Source organism: Martes martes (genome assembly GCF_963455335.1).
Source record: "Martes martes genome assembly, chromosome: 10".
NCBI classification, from domain to species: domain Eukaryota; kingdom Metazoa; phylum Chordata; class Mammalia; order Carnivora; family Mustelidae; genus Martes; species Martes martes.
In genome coordinates this window covers 1,687,393-1,707,434 of record NC_137898.1, presented here as the reverse complement: position 1 = coordinate 1,707,434, position 20,042 = coordinate 1,687,393, and the positions used below count along the sequence as shown (strand labels likewise).

The 20,042-nt window shown below is 67.3% G+C and overlaps 1 protein-coding gene across 2 annotated transcripts; it reads left to right on the top strand.

Annotated features, from left to right (window-relative positions):
• Positions 1 to 12,863: 12,863 nt before the first annotated feature.
• TH (tyrosine hydroxylase) lies at positions 12,864 to 20,042 on the top strand (the record flags this gene model as incomplete). 2 transcript variants are annotated; one of them, XM_080817623.1, is made up of 13 exons in its annotated part: positions 12,864 to 12,953; positions 14,366 to 14,581; positions 15,591 to 15,765; positions 16,041 to 16,129; positions 16,450 to 16,517; positions 16,732 to 16,782; positions 17,071 to 17,216; positions 17,296 to 17,431; positions 17,598 to 17,667; positions 18,296 to 18,352; positions 18,585 to 18,680; positions 18,911 to 19,044; positions 19,883 to 20,042. In XM_080817623.1, the coding sequence occupies 13 exons, from the start codon at positions 12,864 to 12,866 to the stop codon at positions 20,040 to 20,042; spliced, it is 1,488 nt and encodes a 495-aa protein (XP_080673749.1). The 2 variants fall into 2 exon arrangements, with proteins under 2 accessions (XP_080673749.1, XP_080673748.1); XM_080817622.1 differs by having other exon boundaries at positions 14,303 to 14,581.

Sequence of the window (20,042 nt, the reverse complement as noted above, 5' to 3'; positions counted from 1 at the left end):
GCCTTTGCTCCTAGCCATCACCGCCAGCCCACTTCCCACCCCGACTCCCACCGCAGCCTGCAAGCTGAGCCCCTGCACGGGGGTCAGGCCCCAGGGCCATACGGGAGTGGCCGAGCGAGGCCTTCTCTCTTCCCGGTGTCGGGGACGGCCTTGTCTGGCCTGGGAGCGGCCCATGGGCCTGGGAGCGGCCCGTGGGCCTGGGGCCGAGCCTCCTTCCCACCAGGCGGCATTGAACCCTGGACCCTAGACCCCGTGCTGGGGGCAGGAGAGCTCAGAATGGCCTTCCACAGCCCTGGGTGGGCAGGGGCTGGGCCGGCTGTCACGGCGGGAGTGGGAGGCCCGCCGTCCCTGCTGGCAGGGCAGCCCCTGTCTCCCACGGGCCCGTGCACCCCACTGCTGAGTCATCTCGGCCCAGAGGCTGCTCCCCCGAGGAAGACTGCCTGGTTCCCTGGGGCCCAGGAAGATGTCCCCTGCCCTCCCCCCCACCCCGTCAAGCAGGGGTGAGTTTGGGAGGGCCCGGGCCTTCTTGTTCCGACTGGGAGAGTCCCCAGTGCAGTGGCGGCCGGCGACGGGCCTGCTGTCGAGGGAGGTGGCCCAGGAGCCCCGGGCAGGAGGCTGCCCGCCACCCAAGGGGTCTGCGCCAGGAGCAGCTGACTGCCCAGCGGGGAGTGCCCGGGGCCTCAGCTTCTGGAAACCCCTACTTTGGTGTGGGATATGGGGGGAGCCCTGGCCTGGGGGTGGGGCCTCTCGCTGCCCGGCCACAGAGAACGGGGTCATGTCCCAGCCTGAAGGGGCGGCCCGTGGAGTGCAGGTCCCGTGTGAGCCATGGAGCCACCGCCCACCACCGGTCCTCTGCGCGGCAGCAGGGTGAGGGGGGTTAGATCTCTAGGGCCACAGAGACCATCACGGCGACACCAGCGTCCCAGAGCCCTGTGCAGGGCCACGCGGGACACATCACGACCCCATTCGCCTCCTGCCTGGAAGAACAAGAGGTCGGAAGAGCTGAGTCCCTCCCGGGCACAGCGACCGCCCTGAGCTGGGGTCTCACGCCGGGAAGGGTTTCCTACCGCGGCCGCACACGGGGGAGTCCGTACAGGGCGCCCCAGTGTGCCTGGGCTCCTGGAGGGGCCTGCTTTCTGTTTTAGGGGCACTGGAGGGGTGACCTGTCCTTTTCTCCTCCCTGTACTTCTGCATCTGTGCGGTTTTCCAAATGAGCATGGATTACTCTGATAATCAATTAAAACTGGTTCTTCGGTAACAAACATAAAGCCACAAACATCCCATCGGCCCGACTCCCGAAGGGTTCCCAGTGCCCAGAGAAAATCTCGGCAACCGAGGGACCTGGTGGGAAATTCAGTTTCTTTCTGCTGTGCCCCCCCCCCAGCCCCCAGGGCGCCTTTCCGGGGCCAGCCTGGTGTCCAGTAGCTGGGAGTCTGGAGGCCACCGTGCAGACGCCTGGGGCAGGCACCTGCTTCTCTCCCCTGCCAGCCGAGCCCCGCCCCCGTTACGCGTCCCCCCAACAAGGCCCGTCAGATGAGCGCAGCCTCGGGGGCCTCTAGATTTCCATGTCCCCGCAATTACTCTCCGGTGTGCGTGCGAGGAGTCAGTGTGCTGTGCCACCCGCCGCCCCAGGCTCGATGGTGGACAGATAAGAGAAGCAGTGACGTTCTCCTCTGCTATTACAGGGATCTGTTTCCGCAGATACGGGCTGGGCTGGGGGCGCGTTCCCAAAGGCTTCCAGGGCCGCTCTGGGATGTCAGCAGTGCACCTCCGCTCGACCACACCCCGGGCCACGCTCCCTCGCCCCCCGGCCACCCCGCACCCTTTAAAGCAGGGCTGGCACGGGCAGACCCTGTGGCCTACCGATTCGGGGAGGGGGAGAGCTGGAGGGAACAGTTGCAGAGGAGGGGAGGAGCGGCCAGAGATGCTCGGAGACGCCCCGGTGCGGGGAGCGCGGAAGGGCGGGCGCCCGCGCCCCGTGCCCTTCACCCCTCGCTGCTTGCTTTCTCTTGTTCTATTCACTCTGCCGTGTAACAGCCATTATCGCAAAATCAATACACGGTCTCGACGCTCTCCGTGCAGAGGAAATGAAACGGAGCCTGGCCATCTGGAGGGACGGGGCTTTCTGCCTCCCCCGTGGGGCCCCCAGGCTGTGCCCGTCCTGGCCTGGGTTTGAAGTCCGTAATCCGATCAGAAGGCACCGCCGGTTCCCGGAGGCCGGGCGGCCACCTCTGCCCTCTGTGCCGGGCAGGAGCACCCCTGGGCTGACGGGGAAGGACTCTTCTTCCCTCTCTGCCTCCATCTGAGACCAGGGCGGAGAGGATCTCTGCCACTTTGTCCCTGGGCTGGGCTGGGCAGTGTGACTGGCGCCCTCCGCCCCAGGCGTCTCCCCACTGTCTGGGAGGGAGGGTCTAGGCTGGGAGACAAGGTTCCCTGGGGACGGGCCTCTTGGCTTGGCACCCTTGGGGACCACAGCGATCGGCCCACAGGGATGGAGGGAGGGCCCCAGGGCGTGTGTCTCTGTGTGCCCAGTGCCCACCTGGCTCCTGGAGAGGGGCTGCTGGCTCTGCCGAGGTGGCCAAGAGGGACAGCCCTGACCCCAGCTCAGCCCTCCCCTGCCTCCGGGGGACGCTGGCCAGACGGGACAGAGGAGCGTGAAGTGGAAGGCAGCCCCTCCCTCTGTGCCGGGGCACCCTTTCCGCTCCGAGCCGTGCGTGTCCACGCACACGCTCACGAGAGCCGGAACCAGGCCCCCGGTGGAGGGACCTCCCCGGCAGCCTGTGCGGAGGACTCCCAGGCGCGTGCATGTGTGTGCACACGTGCGTGTGCGTGCATGAACATCGTCGACGCTGACCTGTTTGAGGAGCTGATCCCGGAGAGCGGTGCCCGCCGAGCCTGGCCCCGGGGCGGTCTCCAGCGGCACCGGCTGCAGCAGGCTCTCCGCGGAGCCCCTCCAGCGCGACCCCCTCTGCGGGCAGCCCCCCGGGGCACTCAGGCAGGTTCAGTCTTTTGCCCTCCGGCTCCCTCTGCAGTGGTTGTTCCTGGGGGACGCGTGCAGGTGGCACTGATGGGCGGTTTGTAATTTGGAGAAGGACTGCCAGGGTGCTCGTGGGCTCGGGGCACCCACAGACACCCCTAGCAGCGGCGTCGGGCGCCCCTTAGAGAACTAGCTCCCCTGGGGGATCGGAACGGGGGTGGAGGTCATTGTCCGTTCTAACTGACGTCCAAAAAGATCAGGGGATCTGTTCATGGGGTCCAGGGAGGCCCTTCCTCTGGGATTGCAGGATGCAGGGGTGGAGGCAGAGGGAACGGGGAGCTCCAGAGACAGGGGCAGGGCATCAGTCTGGGGTTGCATGCCAACGAGGTCACGCTGTCGCTGCCTACAGGTCCCGGGAGCCCCAGGTGGCACTTGAGTGAGAGTGTGACGGGGCAGTGAACTTGGTGGGATCCCTGGGGTACCAGTGTCAGAGGACGTTGGCAGGGAGAAGGGGGGGAGGGGCTGGCAGGAGGGAAGAGGCCTCCAGATGCATCTCGGGGTTCCTGGCCCACCTAGTGCGTCTCAGGGTTCGGGGGTATAAGCCATGTAGACCGCAGCATCCCAAATGCCTGTGGGGCTGTGGAGGAGAATGACGGCCAGGCCAAGGGGCCAATGCGGGCCCGGGGAGAAGGAGGCTGATCAGGCGGGGCGCACGAGGCCCAGCCACAGGGATCCCCACCTGGGTATGGGTGAGGCCAGGGAAGGGGGGCCAGGATGCTGGGCGCAGAAGAAGGGCAGACCCAGGTTGTGGGGAGCCGGACCCCCAGGACCCAGGTGATAGTGGGGCAGGCCTGGAAGGGGTCCTCCCTCCAGAGGAGGTCATCCGGGGTTCCCGGGTCCCCTCAGCTCGAACCCGTGAGATCCGATCCCACAGGCCCGCCAGCTCTGGTCCTAATCCCTGGCTTCCGCGGGCGTCTGCGAAGGTGGATCGAGTTTCTGCAGCCCCTTCTCTGGAACAAAGGCCTTGGGCTCTGATGTCCTCGGAAAGGTAATTGCTGGGCCTGGAGGCTGGCCCCCCAGACCGAGCCCCCAGACAGTCTGAGCTCTGGGAGTCCCGGGCGCAGCCCCAGGCAGTCTGGACAGAGTCAAGCCTCTCACGTTACCGAGGGGACGGGAATGGCTGCCCCCCCCCCCCCCCGCAGAGAGAGGGACATGAGGCTCCGTCCGCTGCGTCTTGGGGGACGCGTCTGGTCTATCTCAACGCTTGTCACCCTGATGGAGTTTCTCTGCCTTTCGTAACCCCTGACCCTCTTGATAAACATCAAAACCTCGGCATCCGCCCCAGGAGGTCGTGCCCCCCGTGACGTGCCCCGCCGCGTCCATGGGGACTCGGGACTGCTCTCCCAAATCCGGAAGATCCTGCCAAGGCTCCGGCCTGCAGCCGCTGGCTGTGGTGGCGGCGTTCTCGTCCGAGCGCAAAATCACGGGGTGATGGTGATTCGGGAACACGGGGTCCCCAGAGCTGCCACGGGGAGGGGGGCAGGCTGCATTTCCCTTGAGGGGGGCGCTTCTCCCTTTGGGCCGGGTCTCCTAGACACGGCCCAGGCGGCCAAGACTGCGGCGAGAAGGGCTGACAGCCTGACCACAAAGAAGCCGACGGGCCGGGCGCGGGGAAGCGTTCTGGCAGGACAGGGAGGGTGTCCCGGTCAGACGCGGAGGTCCTCCGTCTCCCCATCTCGGCACGGAAGGCACGAGCACCCACTGGGATGAGAGAGATGGAGGAAGCGGTCTTGCAACAGGTGGACGTGACCAGGGAGCTCGAGAAGGATGGCCCGGCATGTCCCCCCGCACGCCCATGACTTGAGCGAGACACCAAGTCGTTCACGTGGGCTGCCGGGCAGGACGTGGCCCTCAGGCCCTCCTGGCGACGATGGTGTGCGGGGCGGACGCCAGGCAGGTTTCCGGGCTCCTAGGAAAGCCTGAGGTCCATCCCGCCCTGCACGCTCGGGCACTAGGAGGTCCGTGCCCAGGGGACCCTGGGTTTCCGTGTGTGTGTGTGTGTGTGTGCGCGCACACACACACACACACTTGTGTGGATGAGCCCAAAGGACAGTCTGTTATTGCTTCTGTAACTGAAACACAATAATGCAGACGTACTGAAACTAAAACCCTCCTGCACCACGGGCCCCCGAGGTAAAACACGGAGGTTCCGTGTGTCCCGCCACCGAGGCTGCCCCAGAGCACGGGAAGCAGGGACGCGTGTGGACGCTCGCACACCCGTGTTCACAGCGGCTGACACACGGGAGCAGCCCCCGCGTCCATCGACGGACGCACGGATACACGTGGTCCATTCACACCGCAGACTGTCCCTCGGCCGGAACGCGGAGGGACACGCTGACGCCTGCCACGGTTGGATGGAGCTGGGGGAGTGACGCGGAGTGAAACAGGCCAGACACAGAGGGACAAATACTGCAGGATCCCACCCAGATGGGGTCCCTAGAGTCTCCAGATTCGCAGGGACAGAGAGTGGACGGTGGGCACCGGGGCCAAGGGAGGGATGTGGGTCGGTGTCTCAGGGGGACGGAGAGTGGACAGTGGGCCCCGGGGCCAGGAGAGGGATGGGGGCCGGTGTCTCAGGAGGACAGAGTGTCTATCTGGAACTTGGGTAGTTCCGGGGATGAACAGTGGAGACAGCTGCACCACAGTGTGAACGTGCCTAGTGCCCGGGGCTGTGGGCTTAGAGATGGTTAAATGGTCGTTTTTATGCTACATGTATTTTACCATGATTTAAAAAAATAAATAATTATTTTTTCAAAACCAATATTTGGAAGAGCATTTGGGCTGGAGAACAGCTGCGGGGTGGGGGGCGGGCAGGAAGCCACACCGGGCCTCCCGCGGGGCCTCTGGGCACCCTGCCTGGCGCAGACTGCGAGGGTGGTGCGCCTGGGGCATGGGGAGGGAGAACGGCTGGCAGGTGTGAGGGCAGTCCCCGGGGCAGCCTCCAGGTGATGCCCTGGAGGGGTCAGGAGTGAGGGCCCAGCAGTCTCCCCAGCCACCGGGACACCAGCACCCCGCCTCGCCACCAGCTGCCCTGCTGTCCCCTGAACCTCTCTCTTCGGTCATGTAACAGACACCTGGGGCCCACTGTGTCGGGGCCGGGACATGGGACGGCGGTGCCCACAAGGACACACGAAGAGACAGAGTGCTGGAGGCTCGCTCCGACGGCGAAACCTGCAAGGCAGGGCCCTGCTGTTTTCAAAGAGCACCCACACAAGGGCTGCAGGGTGACCCACAGCCCCTGCTCCCCGCGGCGCCCTTTCCCGGAGCCAGGCCTCGGCTCTGCTGGCTCTGCGGTCCCCGCGCTGGGGTGGGAGCCGGGGTCCCGCGTGGCCCCCACAGGAAAGCTGTTGCAAGCTCTTGGTCTGGGGCGGGGGCCGCACCGGGTGGCCGGAGGGAGCCGGCTCCGCCAGGACGAGTTTATTGGAAACCGGAGATCGAGGCGGCCACGGCTGCCGGCGGAGCTCATCCTGGGCCCCAGAGTCATCACGAATAAGAAAGCGCAGATAAGCCGTGTCTAAATATCACGGCAAGCGGGGTCAGCGGCGCGCAGCCTGCAAATGTCAGTTGTGGGGGGGGAGATCGCGCACCCCGGATTAGCGGGAGGCACGGACTGGTTGAGCCACGCCTGCTGCCCGAGGGAGCCCGGAGCGCTGAGGGTTACTGCGGCCAGCGATGGGGGTGGGGAGGGGCTCTGTTTCAGCTCTGCTGCCCCTGCCCCCCAGGGAGAGGGTGCCTGCTGCCGGGGAAGCCGGGGGAGGAAGCTGAGCTTGGCCCAGGAGGGGGACACATCCGGGTCCCGACCCGGAGTGGGAGCCGGAGCCGGGCTGCCCACGGAAGACCCCGGCCGGGGGAGGTGGTGGGGTTTAGGGAAGCCGCAGGACGTCTGGTGGCCTCTGACGGGGCTCCTCTCCCTGCATTATGGTGGCCGCCAGGCCCGCTGAGCCTGCTTCCTATGGGGGGGGGGACAGCCAGTGCAGGCCACTCTCTCTGTGCCTCACATGTAGCTGGCGCTCTGGTCCCCCGTTCTGCACTTCCAGAACCAGAGGGAGGACAACAGGTCTCCTGCGGGCAGACAGGGAGGGCAGATGTGTGCCTCGGGCGCCGCGCTCCTGAGCCTCCCTCGGGACCAGCGTGCTCCCCAGGGGTGGGGGTGGTCCGCACAGCTCCATCCCCAAAACGTCAGTGCAGGGGGCCAAGACCCCCCTCAGAACAGCTCCCCACGCCTCACTCACCGAAAGAAGACAGAGAGCAGGCAGGGGCAGCAGCCCTCCCCAGCTGGGAAGGCAGGTGGTGAGCCGCGTGGGGCCGCGGGTGGGTGGTGTCAGGAGCCGGTGGAGGGTGCGGGAAGCACGGCAGGGGTGCCTGGGGCCCAGGCGTGCAGGCGCATGGGCCCCTTGGGCGCTTCCAGCCGGTAGGCCGGAAGAGGGCCGAGGAGGCGCTGGGCGCCTTGAGTAAGCGGAGGCGAGCAGAGCCCGGGGACCCCCAGGGACCCTCACCGGCCACCCTGATGTTCAGTGGAGACGTTCAGCGGCTGTGCTCTGGGCACATCAAGCCGAGCACTCTGTCACCTCCCGAGTTTTGGCCCCTCTACCTCTATTAATGCAGCCCGGGCCGGGCAGGCATGTAGCCGGAAGCCGGCTCCCCCCACCAACCCCCGTAGGATGGGTGGGGTCAAGGGAGGAGCAGCCCCTCACCACCCAGAGCAGCAGGCCCCGGACAGGTGACTAGGACCCTAGGGCTGGTGGATGTGCAGCACGCGCATGATGTCAAAACCCAGCTGTGGGCACCCCCCCCACTCCCCCCCGCCGACTAATGAGAACTGCACGTTGCTCTTGTCTCCAGAGGGTGGGCTCTGCTGTCAGCTGACTGGGAACCGGTGGGAGGGGGCAGCGGACCGGCTGAGTCACTGCGGGGGACCAGGCGGAGTCGAAGGGGGGGGACCCCGAGACACCCAGAGCTCCTGGCATGAGGCTGAGGCCCCGACCATGGTGTGGAGCTGGGATCCGCCCCCTGGGTCAGCGGCCGTGGCCGGTCAGGCCTTCTGAGGCCCCGTGGCCTGCCGCATGGACGCACCGGCTCCCGCAGGACCCGAGCGCGGGTGCTCCCGCGGGCACACGCATGCACAGACCGCCGAAGTCACCGGCTGAGCTCCTGGGCATGGGGTCCTGAGCCCAGGAAGGCGTGTGGCCGGGGGCGCTCACGGCCGTGCGGCACCTGCAGGGCACTGAGTGGCGGCTTTGGCCGGAGCCGGGCGTGCGGTCAGCATCCGCCCCTCGAAGGCACCCGGGCAGGGAGGAGTCAGGGTGCTCTGTGGGCTGGCAGTCCCCGAGCCCTCAGACACCTCTCGCTGGCTGGGGCCGCCTGACTCTGGGGCCTCTGGGACCTGCCCCTCGATCCCCACCCCCCTTCCTCCAGCCCTTCCCCACCTCGGTCCTGGGACCTTCCGGGCACCGGATTCCCCTGGCCTGGAAGCCAGCCGGCCCCGCCCCCGGGCCTGGCACGTCCTGCGGTTCCTTCCTCCTTCCTTCATGCGGGGTCTGGGTCTGGCCACACTCGGTCCTGCCCTCCCTTCCATGTCAGCACGGGGGGCGCCCAGCCTGCCTGCCCTGCTCCCGGCCCTGGCTGGAAGGACCCTAGGACAGGCACTCTTAGGGAAGGTGTGGAGCGCTTTTCCAGAGTCCTGAAAGCACTAACCCCAGCGGTCAGTGGGACCTGGTGCCCCTCCTCCCCATGGGGATGGGACGGGGGCAGAGCCAGGTTCCCATTTCCCCCAAATACACCCCCCAAAGGTGTATTGCCAGCCCTGAGCCAGGAGCCCGGCCTTCTGTCAGGCATGGCCTTACCCCAACCCCCCCCCCACCACCCCTGTGCTCAGAGAAGAGGCAGGAGGGAGGTCTGCCTGGAGGAGGGGGCAGCCATTGGGCCCTGGGACCTGGAGGGAGTGTCTGGGATAGGGAGCCAGGAGGGTCACTGCAGGGGGCCGGCATGGTGGGGGAGGGGGCAGGGGAGACAGGGCAGACTCCCCCTCTGTCTCTTCGTGCAGGTCTGACTTCCAAATGCCCAATTATCCTGAGTGCATCAGATCGACCGGTGGGACAGCGGCTCCGGGTTCGACCTGCTGTGCGGCGCCCCCACCCCCCACCCCCGCGCGCCGGCTCGCCCAGCCACTCCGTTCCATCCGATGGCCTCGTTAGAGCTAATTGCTCTGACATTTCAGCTCTGACAGGGCTGGTGTGACAGGCGTCTTGGGTCTTCTTCCAGCTTGGGGGAAAGTGGGCCACTGCTCCCCCGTCTGTCCCCAAACACGAGGCAAGGCCCCAGAGCCCCCCGCGCTGGGCGAGGCTGGAGGTGGGTGGCCCGGGCAGGAAGGATGGGACACAGCCCCCGAGGTCCACGGGGGTCCAGGGGTGGCCCAGTGCAGCATGACGTCCTGAGTGCCCTGCAAGGCCTCAGAGGGGTGTGGTGTGGCCCCTGCAGGCCTGTCTCCCCGTGAGCAGGGACCCCGGTCCCAGGCTCTGGGATCTGGGAGGGGGGCTGCCCTGGGCCACAGGTGTGTACCTCTCCCAGGACACGAACGAGGCCCACTGGCAAAGACCTTCACCCCGCTCACACCGTGGAAGCACCCCTTGGCCCCGGACTGCTGGGGAGCACGGACCTCAGACACTGGGCGGGTGGTTTTTGATGGTGGTGCCCTGCAGAGCTCCAGCGTGAGGACCCCCAGAGAGCTGCCCCCCCTCGGTTCCCCTCTGCAGCTCAGACTCAGCCCTCCTCCTGGGGTGGAGAGGAAGGGTGGGGGTCCGGCTGTGGAGGAGGCAGCGTGCCTGCGGGTGGGGGGAGCAGCCCTGCCTCGCGACAGGCCCCACAACCCCGAAGCCCCGCCCCTGCCCCACGCCCAGTGCCTGGTCGATGCCAGGGAGACGCTCGCTGTCTCACGGGCCGTCACGTCCTCTGGAGGCCCGGGCGCAGAGACCAGTTCAGCACCTGTCCCGAGGGCCCGGCCTGATGGCTCTGATCATTCAGGGTGACGGGGGGGCGGGCGGCTGCACAGGGGCTGGCCCCTCCTCCTGATGAGGCCCCAGAGCACACCTGCACCGCCCTTGGCCCCAACCCCTCCACTCCTCACCCCTTCCGCACCCCGAGACCAGCTCACGGCCCAGGGCTGTCTGGGCTGCAGGGACCCCGGGTCCTCCTCTGGTGCCCGCCTCGTCTGCAGTGGTGTGGGGCAGGGGCCGCTGGTCTCCGTCTGCCCCTTAGGTCCCTCCCCTTGTGGCCCAAGGCCCTGGGTCCCCAGAAGGACCAGGTCTGGGAGCTGGGTGTCCTGGGCTTGAGAGAATGCAGGACCCAGAGAAACCACCCGCCGGGGGCCTCAGTGTCCCGTCTGCAGAATGGGTCTATGGAGGCCTCAGCTATCTGCAGGTAGGCACTGCAGATCTCCCTCTGGGCTTGAGCCCGGGAGACCCTGGCTGCAGGGGGGCCCGCGGACAGGTGAGAGGACGAGATAGTGTCTAGCCGGGAAAGAAGATGCTGGCTGGGGTGACCTGAGGGTGTGGAGGAGGGGTCCGGACGGGGCCCAGTGTGGTCGGACAGCCCTGCAGGGAGGGTGTGTGGGGGAAAGGCTTCCCAGGATGGACCCCTGAGTGCGTGGACAGACAGACACCGGGTGAGGGGAACCCGGAGGCCAGCAGGGGCGGTGTGCCCATCCGGAGGGTGTCCGTGGCTTCTGCCCCCCTGCCCACTGCCACCCGGTCCCAGGGAAGGAAGCTTAGCTCCCACGGAGCTTCCGTGCACGCCCACGCCGGCTCAGGTAGGCAAAGGAATTAAAAAACAATATTCGTGTCAGCAGAAGACATTTGCCGAAAGGTTAAATCCACACTCAGCCGCTCGTCCGTCCTGGGCGGCACTGACCCCCCTGCCCAGAGCCCCCTGGGCAAGCTGGGGGGCCTGCGTCTGCATCCCTAAGGGGTCTCTGGCAGCCCACACTGGAGGGGGCAGAGAAGAGCGTGCTCAGAGTTCTAGGGGGCCTGCGTGCTGGCTGGGGGCCCCAGGGGCTCGGGGGGTGCAGCTGGGGCAGTGGGAGTGAACAGGCCTCTGGGTTAGTACCCTGGGGCAGAGCCTGGCCCTGGCCTGCACCCTGGGGGTCTCGGAGCAAATTCTTCCAGTGCCTTCAGGGTATACAGACGTCCCACGGAAGAGCTGCTGGGGCCTGGTCCCCAGCAGCAGCGGCTGCCGAGACGTACTCTTGAGCCCAGCGCCTAGGTGATGAGTCAGGCCGGCGCCCGTACAAGGCACCGAGAGACACAGGGGGCCCGGCAGCCGGGGTCCTGGCCTCCGGGTGTTTGCAGAGGAGGAGGAATGAGCCAGGGGAGCAGAGGAGGGGGTTAACATCAGCAACAAGAAAGGGTAGACTTCACAGGATGAACGTGGCTGAGCTGGGTTTTGTGGACCCCCAGGCCCTCCTGGAGCAGGAAGCGGGGACAGCCGAGGGTGAGAAGAGCAGTGGGGGAGCTGGGAGGAGGCGCGTCCCCCCCGCCCCCGCACTGACGGAGCTCCCCGGCTGTTTCCAGAGGACCGTGGGGAGCCATAGAGGGTGGGGAAGTAAGAAAGTACCGTGGTCAGACCAGTTTGGGGGAAGGTCCTGGAGGAGAGGGGTGGCCGGCCAGGAGCGGACGTGTGGGGGTGAGGAGCGGGAGTCCGGGAGCTGTCGCCCTGGTCTGCCCGACGGCAGAAGGCACACTTCCAGCGGCAGCCCCGTCAGGCGGGGTGGTGCCCCGGTGAGGGGGGGTCCTCCCCTCTCTCTACACCACACCCTCCAGGTAGGCTCTGGCTAGACTGTCCCTGCTGACCCCACAGTGCCCAGGGCACCAAGGAGATGCGCCTTCAGAGAGCGCCTTTCTCAAGAGGAACTCGTCTCCAAATCGCCTGGGAGCTACCGGAGGTCTCGGCCAAAATGTCCCCGCCCTGCGGCCCACAGCTGTCCCTGGCAGGTTGACGCAGAGGCTCCCCTCCTGGCCCCCCATCTCCGGGACCAGGCCCCTTGGTACTCGGGGATGGGTATGTTCCTGGAATGAGAAATGGTCAGACGGCCTTGGGAGGACCCGGGGGACGGGGGGCCCTGGGTGGGCCATAAGAGCGTGGGCTGCTGGCCAGAGGAGAGGGGACACAGAGACCAGGGGACAGTTGTTACAGACGTCCCTCCCTCTGCTTCCCGGGCTCCTCACACGGGAGGGATGGGCCCTTCTGGAACATTCCAGGTCTCACTGGCTGAGCCTGGGGATCCAGGCCCAGGGAAACGGGACGAGGGACCCGTGACGCTCCTGTGGGTGGCATCTAACGGAAGCAGGCCGGGCGCCTTGCTGGGAAGTCCGGTGAAGAGCCTTCTGGAAAAGCAGACGCGCTCCCAGCATCTGAGGTTCGAGTCGGTTTCTCCTCTCGGGGGTCTCTGGGCCACCTGCCACATGCACTCTCGGGGCACCCAGAGAGCACCTCCCCCGTGGACCCCCTGTCTCCCCACAGGGCGTGGAGCTAAGGGGACCCATCTGTCCCCAGCCCGGCAGAGCCCGTCCTCTGGAGCCGAGATGATTCAGAGCGAGGGCCGCTGCCCCTGCTGGGTGCCTCCGGCGGGGCTGCAATTAGATTTAATGGGACAGAGCCCTTTCTCCAGCTCGTCTTCCCGTCTTCGCTCCCGCCCACCACCTCCCTCAGGCGGCAGGGAGGATGCGGGGAGGTGGGAGGTGGGGGACCCACTGGGGCCTTGACGTCAGCTCAGCCTATAAGAGGCCGCCCGGCAGAGGGCTGTGGAGGCAAGCCCCGGACGGACGCCGGCGCCATGCCCACTCCCAACGCCGCCTCGCCGCAGGTCAAGGGCTTCCGCAGGGCTGTCTCCGAGCTGGACGCCAAGCAGGCTGAAGCCATCATGGTAAGGCGGCCGCCGGGGCCCGATGGCCAGCACGGGCCAAAAGCACGGGGGTGTCCCCCAAAGGCTGGCAGAGGACCCGGACTCGGGGTCCACATGACGCCCCAGACCTGGCCATGGGGTGGGGTCCTGGCCCTGAGCACCTGCTCTGCCCAGGCTGGGAGGCGCCCCCTGACCGCCCCACTGTGGGGTGGTCAAAGCTCTGCGGGGAGCTCCTCCCTGGTGTGTGTGTGACAGTGTCCCGGGCCCTGGCGGCGGCTCCTGGGGGCAGGTGCTGGCCACACAGAGGGTCAGACCCCAATCCCGAGCCCGAGGGTAATCGGGGCTCCTGGGTGATTGCCATCGTCATCCACCTGTCCACCGGCCACCCGTTCATGCCCACCTGTGACCTCCTGTCTTGAACCCCACCTCCCCCACCTAGCCACCCCGGGACCCCTGACCCCCAGGACGGTCCCCAAGGCGTCACCCAGCACTTGGGCACCCCCGAGGGCAGGAGGTCTGTGCCCAGCATCCCCGGCTCCAGGAGACTGGGGGATTGGAGGACACTCGGGCCGGAAGAGCGGTCTTGTGCATCCTCAGGGTTGTGCCGGAAAACTCAGCTCCCACGCATTTCGAACGGGCTTTGTTTCTACGTCTTGAACGCAAACACGGTTTGGGTTCTGCAAACGGGATTTGCCGGCAACTGCTCAGGGACCTGCAGCGCCCCCCCCGCCCCCCCCCCCCCCCGCCCAGCTCCCAGGGCCCACCCAGCCTCGCAGGCACTCCCCGACCTGGAGCCGGAGCCCTGTTCTGCCCACATCCCCGGGGCCAAGCGGGGGCTTGAGGGGTCCCTCCTGCCCCCTCCCCACCGTGTTCTGAGACCGGAGGACGTCAGAACCTTCTTGGAAGTTCAGGTCCAAGGGGCCGGCCCCAGACGTGCAGCTCCATGTTCATGCAGGCCTGGGCGCTCGCGGTCTTGGGTCCATAAGAAGCACCAGATGTGGCCATGTGTCCCTGCGCTGGGCAGAAAGGCCGGGGCTGGGGGGCCTAGAGAGGTCGTTCAATGGAGCTGGTGTGGGGGTCCCTCCCAGGAACCAGGCCCCACGTTCCCTGCCCTCCCCAGTGCTCTGGCCGGTGTCCACCTCAGGGCCCTGAGTCACACCTGCCACCTCATGGTGCCCGGGGACAGAGGCCATGCAGCACGTGGGTGTTGTGGGCACATCCTCCAGCCACACCCGCCCCTGTGCTGTGGCCCCGAATCTTCCTGGCCGTGCCCCCCATCGGGTGGAGACGGGCTCTTAGTTATGCCCCAGCTGGTGAGGCCTGGGCAGCCAGTCCCGCCCGTGGACACAGCAGGTGCTCAGAGACGCCAGGGGTCAGAACCGGGTACGGGGCGGCCGCGTGCAGGGGGAGCTGGGCATGTCCTGTCCCCACAGTCCCCGCGCTTCATCGGGCGGCGACAGAGCCTTATCGAGGACGCCCGCAAGGAGCGAGAGAAGGCCGAGGCTGCGTCGGCTGCTTCCTCAGAGCCCGGGGACCCCCTAGAGGCTGCCGTTTTCAAGGACAAGGACGGGAAGGCCACGCTGAACCTTCTCTTCACCCTTCGTGGCGCCAAGACCGCGTCCCTGTCCCGGGCCGTGAAGGCATTCGAGGTGAGGCTGGCAGTGGTGGTGTGGCCGGTGTGGACATGGTGTCCCCTCCATGGGACTCATACAGAAGCACGGCTGCCCGGGGCCGCTGAGGGCCGTGAGTGGAGAGGGTCCCAGGAGCCCTGGGCCTGGGGCTTTGCACCTCTGAGAGCTCTGGGGGTCCCAAGGTCCTCACAGTCCCCCTCATGGTCTCGGGAAATCCCTGAGTCAAGCCCTGAGCCGAGGCCTGACCCTGTCACCCTCGCCCCCACTGGATCACACACAGGGTAATGCACAGGTGAGAAAGTGTGGCTCCCAGCAGGGCAGCCTGGAAAGTCGAGGTCCCCCTCCCCCGCCTGCCCCTGACGGGCTCCGGCTAATGTGGTGGCTGATGGTACTAGCTGCTGGGTCACACCAGGCCAGGCGAGACGCAGGTTCCTGGCATAGGCGCCCAAATGACATTAGAGCCAGACTCCAGCTCCTGGACGGCCGAGTGGCCCGAGGGCCCATCAAGACCCATGTGCCCTCCTTGCTGGGTGACAGGAGGTGGCAGGAACGCAGCGCTCCTGCCAGGCTGGTGCTGAGCAGGGGCTGGAGCCCCCAGGGCACGGGGGCCACAGCGGGGTCCAGGGCCCACCCCCAGTCCCTGATCAGGCCACCAGGGTGGCGGACCTTCCAGCCAGTGGCTGGGGACTCAGACGGTCTGGGTGTGGGTGAGGAACACGTCACGTCTCCCAGAACAGTGGATTGAGGGGCTGCAGGGATGACCCCCGTCACACGAACTGGACAAAACCCCATCCTCCGGCCGCGAGCCCTCCCCAGGTCGCAGGCTCCGACCGGAGTATGGAGGACGGCCTGGGTGTTCCAGGGAAAGGATGTCCGGGCGAGGCCGCGGGGCGAGGCCGTGGGAGCTGACCCGTGGTGCTTCCTCCTTCCCGTCTCCCCATCTCCCCTCCCTCCCTGGGTCTGTCTCCCTGTCTCTCTCCTTTTCTCTCTCTCTCTCCCTCTTTCTGTCTCTCCCTTGTTCCCTAAGACATTTGAAGCCCAAATCCACCACCTGGAGACCCGGCCCGCGCAGAGGCCACGGGCAGGGGGCCCCCACCTCGAGTACTTTGTGCGCTGCGAGGTGCCCAGCGCCGACCTGCCCGCCCTGCTCAGCTCCGTGCGCCGGGTGGCAGAGGACGTGCGTGGCGCCGGGGAGAACAAGGGTGAGGTTGCTTCCTCTGTCCTTGTGGACAACCCGTGACCTTGAGACGGGGGTGCAGAGGCTCCAGCAGGGGACCCCTGGGGTGACCACATGTGCGGCCTGGGTCTCCCCACCCCCGCCAGCTCAGGCCCTCTGCCTATCTGTGAGCCGGCCGGGGTACCTCTGGGACCTTCCAGCGGTCACGTCCCCCCTCACCCTGCGGAAGACCCAGGGGACGCTGCTTCTGGGTCAGCCTGATGCTCACACAGGCCCCTGTTCCCTCCGCCCTCCGTGAAGTCCTCTGGTTCCCGAGGAAAGTTTCCGAACTGGACAAGTGCCATCATCTGGTCACCAAGTTTGACCCTGACCTGGACTTGGATCACCCGGTGAGCTGGTGCCCCTGGGCCTCCTGTGTCCCTGTTCTCATGGCCAGGGTGGTGAGCGCGGGCCCCGGGCCATGCCTGGATGGCGCATCTCTCTGTCTGCCTGTCTGCCGGCTCCCGGCAGGATCACTGAGGCCGGGCTCAGCCGCAGCCCCCAGGCACCCCGCCAGTGTGGCAGGAAGGGAAGTGGTGGGCAGGGAAGGGGGTGGTGGGCAGGGAAGGGGACATTGGGCATGAAAGGGTGGGTGGGCAGGGAAGAGGGTAGGCGGGCAGGGAAGGGGCACCTGGCAGGCTCCTGAGCACATCGGACACTCTCCCGCCAGGGTTTCTCGGACCAGGCGTACCGCCAGCGCCGGAAGCTGATCGCGGAGATCGCGTTCCAGTACAAGCAGTAAGGCCCTCGGGGACCCCGACCCCACCCCAGAGCTCCACAGTAGCAGGGCGAGGGCCATCTCGGTCACCAGCACCATCCCTGTGGTCACTGGCTCGGGCCCCCAAGTCCCAGCTGAGTAAAGCAGGCAGATGCCGAGGCTCCGAGCCCCTCCTGCCGGCCCCCTGCTCACCCTCCCCGAGGGCTCCCCGCTGACCACACGCCCTGTCCGCAGTGGCGACCCCATTCCCCGTGTGGAGTACACGGCCGAGGAGATTGCCACCTGGTAAGACCCCGGGGACCCTGCTGGGGCGGAGGGGACAGGGAGGGCCGCGTGAGAAGGCCCTGACCGTCCGCCTGGAAGGAGAGGCTTCTGCTGGGTCCGGGCGTCCCCATGGCCCTCTGTCCCTTGGAGCCCCCAGCGGCCGGGGTCTTCAGGGCCAAGCGAGAGGCCGGCAATGGGGGCCCCTGCAGAGCCTCCCAGGGGGCAGAGCAGAGCTCCCACAGGGAGGGCTGCCCGATGTGGGGAGGGGCCGGGCCAGCAGGCCCTGAGGCCTGAGACCCTCGCCCGCAGGAAGGAGGTCTACACCACCCTCAAGGGCCTGTACGTCACCCACGCCTGCCGGGAGCACCTGGAGGCCTTCCAGCTGCTGGAGCGCTTCAGCGGGTACCGGGAGGACAGCATCCCCCAGCTGGAGGACGTGTCCCGCTTCCTGAAGGGTGTGTGTGCTGCCCGGAGGGCCCCGCGGGGGGTGCCCCCCGCCCGCACTGACCCCCGCCCCCGCCGTGGTCCCTGCAGAGCGGACGGGCTTCCAGCTGCGGCCGGTGGCCGGCCTGCTGTCCGCCCGGGACTTCCTGGCCAGCCTGGCCTTCCGAGTGTTCCAGTGCACGCAGTACATCCGACACGGGTCCTCGCCCATGCACTCGCCCGAGCCGTGAGTGCGCCCAGCCCCCGCGCCCTGCCGTGCACCTGCTGCCGGCCTCGAGCCACGGGGCCGGCGGGTGCCCGGCGCCAAGCCCACGGAGCGTGGAGGGAGGGTGCGGGGATGGGCTGCTGGCCCCCCCAGGCCCCCAGTGTCACCCCTCTCCCTGCTCCCACAGGGACTGCTGCCACGAGCTGCTGGGGCACGTGCCCATGCTGGCCGACCGCACCTTTGCTCAGTTCTCCCAGGTGTGTCCTGGAGGCCTCAGGTGGGGGCTGCTGTGGTCCAGGGCTGGGGCCTGGGGACTGTGGGGGCCAGCGATTGGTGCTGCCTGCCCCCCCACCCTGTGCCCCTCCACCCTGGCACCATGCCTGAGCCCGTCCGGGGCTGGATGGTGATGCCTGGGGCCCAGAGGCTTCAGGGGGGCGGCATCATCCGGGAATAGAGGGGCGGGGGGTCCCATTCTGGGAAAACCACGTTATAAAAACGAGGAGCCAGCCCCCACGGTGCAGAGAAGACGGGGAGCAGGGTGGGGGGGTTCAGGAGGGGCTGTTGGCGGAGGTGGGGGTGGGGCGGGGCGGGCGGGCAGCCTTTTGGCCTGTGCTGCCACCTGCTGGCTGCCTGAAAAACCGCGGAGAAGGGTCCTGGCCCCTTGGTTGCTCCTGGAAGGGTCTCTGCATTCCAGGAGCATCTCTGTATCTTGGAAAGATCCCCCATCCTGGGAGGCTCCCCATGTCCTGGGAGGGTCCCCGAATCCCCAGAGGGTCCTTGCGTTCTGGGGAGGGTCCAAGAGGCCCCTGGAGCATCCTTGCCCCACGCGGGCACCCATGCAGGGGTGGGCTGAGCCGCTCCCTTTTCAGCCTTCTGCCTCCACAGGACATCGGGCTGGCCTCCTTGGGGGCTTCTGACGAGGAAATCGAGAAGCTGTCCACGGTGGGTGCCTTCCTGGCAGGGCTGTGGGGGGCGCGCTCAGGATGCCTGGGTTCAGGCGGGGGGGGACCCCTTCTGGGCTGAGGTCCCACTTCCGTCCAGGGAGTGTCACCTTCACGCTGTGACCCCAGGAGCCCGGCCGGGCCCTGCCAGGGGGTGGGGTGCGGCAGGGCTGAGCGTCGGGGGCTGGCGGGGTGGCGGCTGTCTGTGCCAAAGCTCGGTCTGTCCCTACCAGCTGTACTGGTTCACGGTGGAGTTCGGGTTGTGCAAGCAGGACGGCGAGGTGAAGGCCTATGGCGCTGGGCTGCTGTCCTCCTACGGGGAGCTCCTGGTGAGGCCAGCCCCTGCCGCGGCTGCCAGCCGGGAGGGTGTGCACGCTGGGGCTCCCGGGGAGGTGGGAGTCAGGGACCGCCGAGGAAGCTCGTCCTGCCCTGTCCCACCCTCACGATCCCCAGGCCTCGAGAGGACCCCTGGGCGGGAGGGTGTGGGGTCAGGCCGCAGTGCTCCAGTTCCCTCCAGGCCTGGGGTGTGGGGGTCCTGTGACCCGCGGCCTCCCCCCAGCACTCCCTGTCCGAGGAGCCCGAGATCCGGGCCTTTGACCCCGACGCCGCAGCCGTGCAGCCGTACCAGGACCAGACCTACCAGTCCGTGTACTTTGTGTCCGAAAGTTTCAGCGATGCCAAGAGCAAGCTCAGGTGGGCAGGGGCTCCCAGGGCCGAGAACCCCACCCCACCCCCAGACAGGGCCAGACAGGGCCAGCCGGCAAGCAGCTCTGGGTGTGCACACCCCCCCAAAGGAGGACCCCCAAAAGTCCCTGGGGGCAGGAGGGGGGAGCTACCAGACCAGTGGCCAGGTCAAGGCCAGGTTTGAGGAGGCAGAGGGTGACCTTTCTAAGAAGGGTGTGTGGGACCCTTCCCAGCCTCCTGCCTTTAGAACAGCTGGGGCCACCCGGTGGGACAGAGGAGGGGCAGGGGTGGCTGAGGGTGGGTGGGGGAAGCCCAGGGGACCTGGAGGGAGCAAGGAGTCCCCCGAGCCGGGGGCTGAGGGTATGTGACCAGCGGCGTCTGGGAGCGGCACAAAGCCTGACGCCTCCCACTCACTCACCCTCAGAAAGCCCCTTATTTTCCAACCAGGGGAAACTGAGTCCCAGAGGCTGTGTGTTCAGAGTGGACAGGAGGGGAGGGCTGGATCCTACAAGCAAATGTGGGGACAGAAACAGACCTGGGGCTCTCTGGGGCACACAGCCCAGGAGGGCCTCCCGGAGGGGTGGGGGTGGGCTTGGGGTCCAGCAGAGGGAAGGCCTGCACGTCCCCTGCCCCCCACTCAGAGCAGGTCTCGGTCCCCCTTCTTGTCTAATCAGTTGGTCACAAGGAGCTTTTGGGGCCTGGGCATCTCTTGTCCTGCACTGATGAAGGAGGCCCTCTCCTGGGGACCACCTCCCTGCCCCAAGCTGGCCCTGACCCCCCCCACCTCCCCAGTGCCCCCAAGCCCCATCGGCTGACTGAAGCTCCGCACACGCCCCCCCCCCCGCAGGAACTATGCTTCCCGCATCCAGCGCCCCTTCTCTGTGAAGTTCGACCCGTACACGCTGGCCATTGACGTGCTGGACAGTCCCCAGGCGATCCGGCGGTCCCTGGAGGGCCTGCAGGACGAGCTGCACACCCTCACGCATGCACTGGGCGCCCTCGGCTAG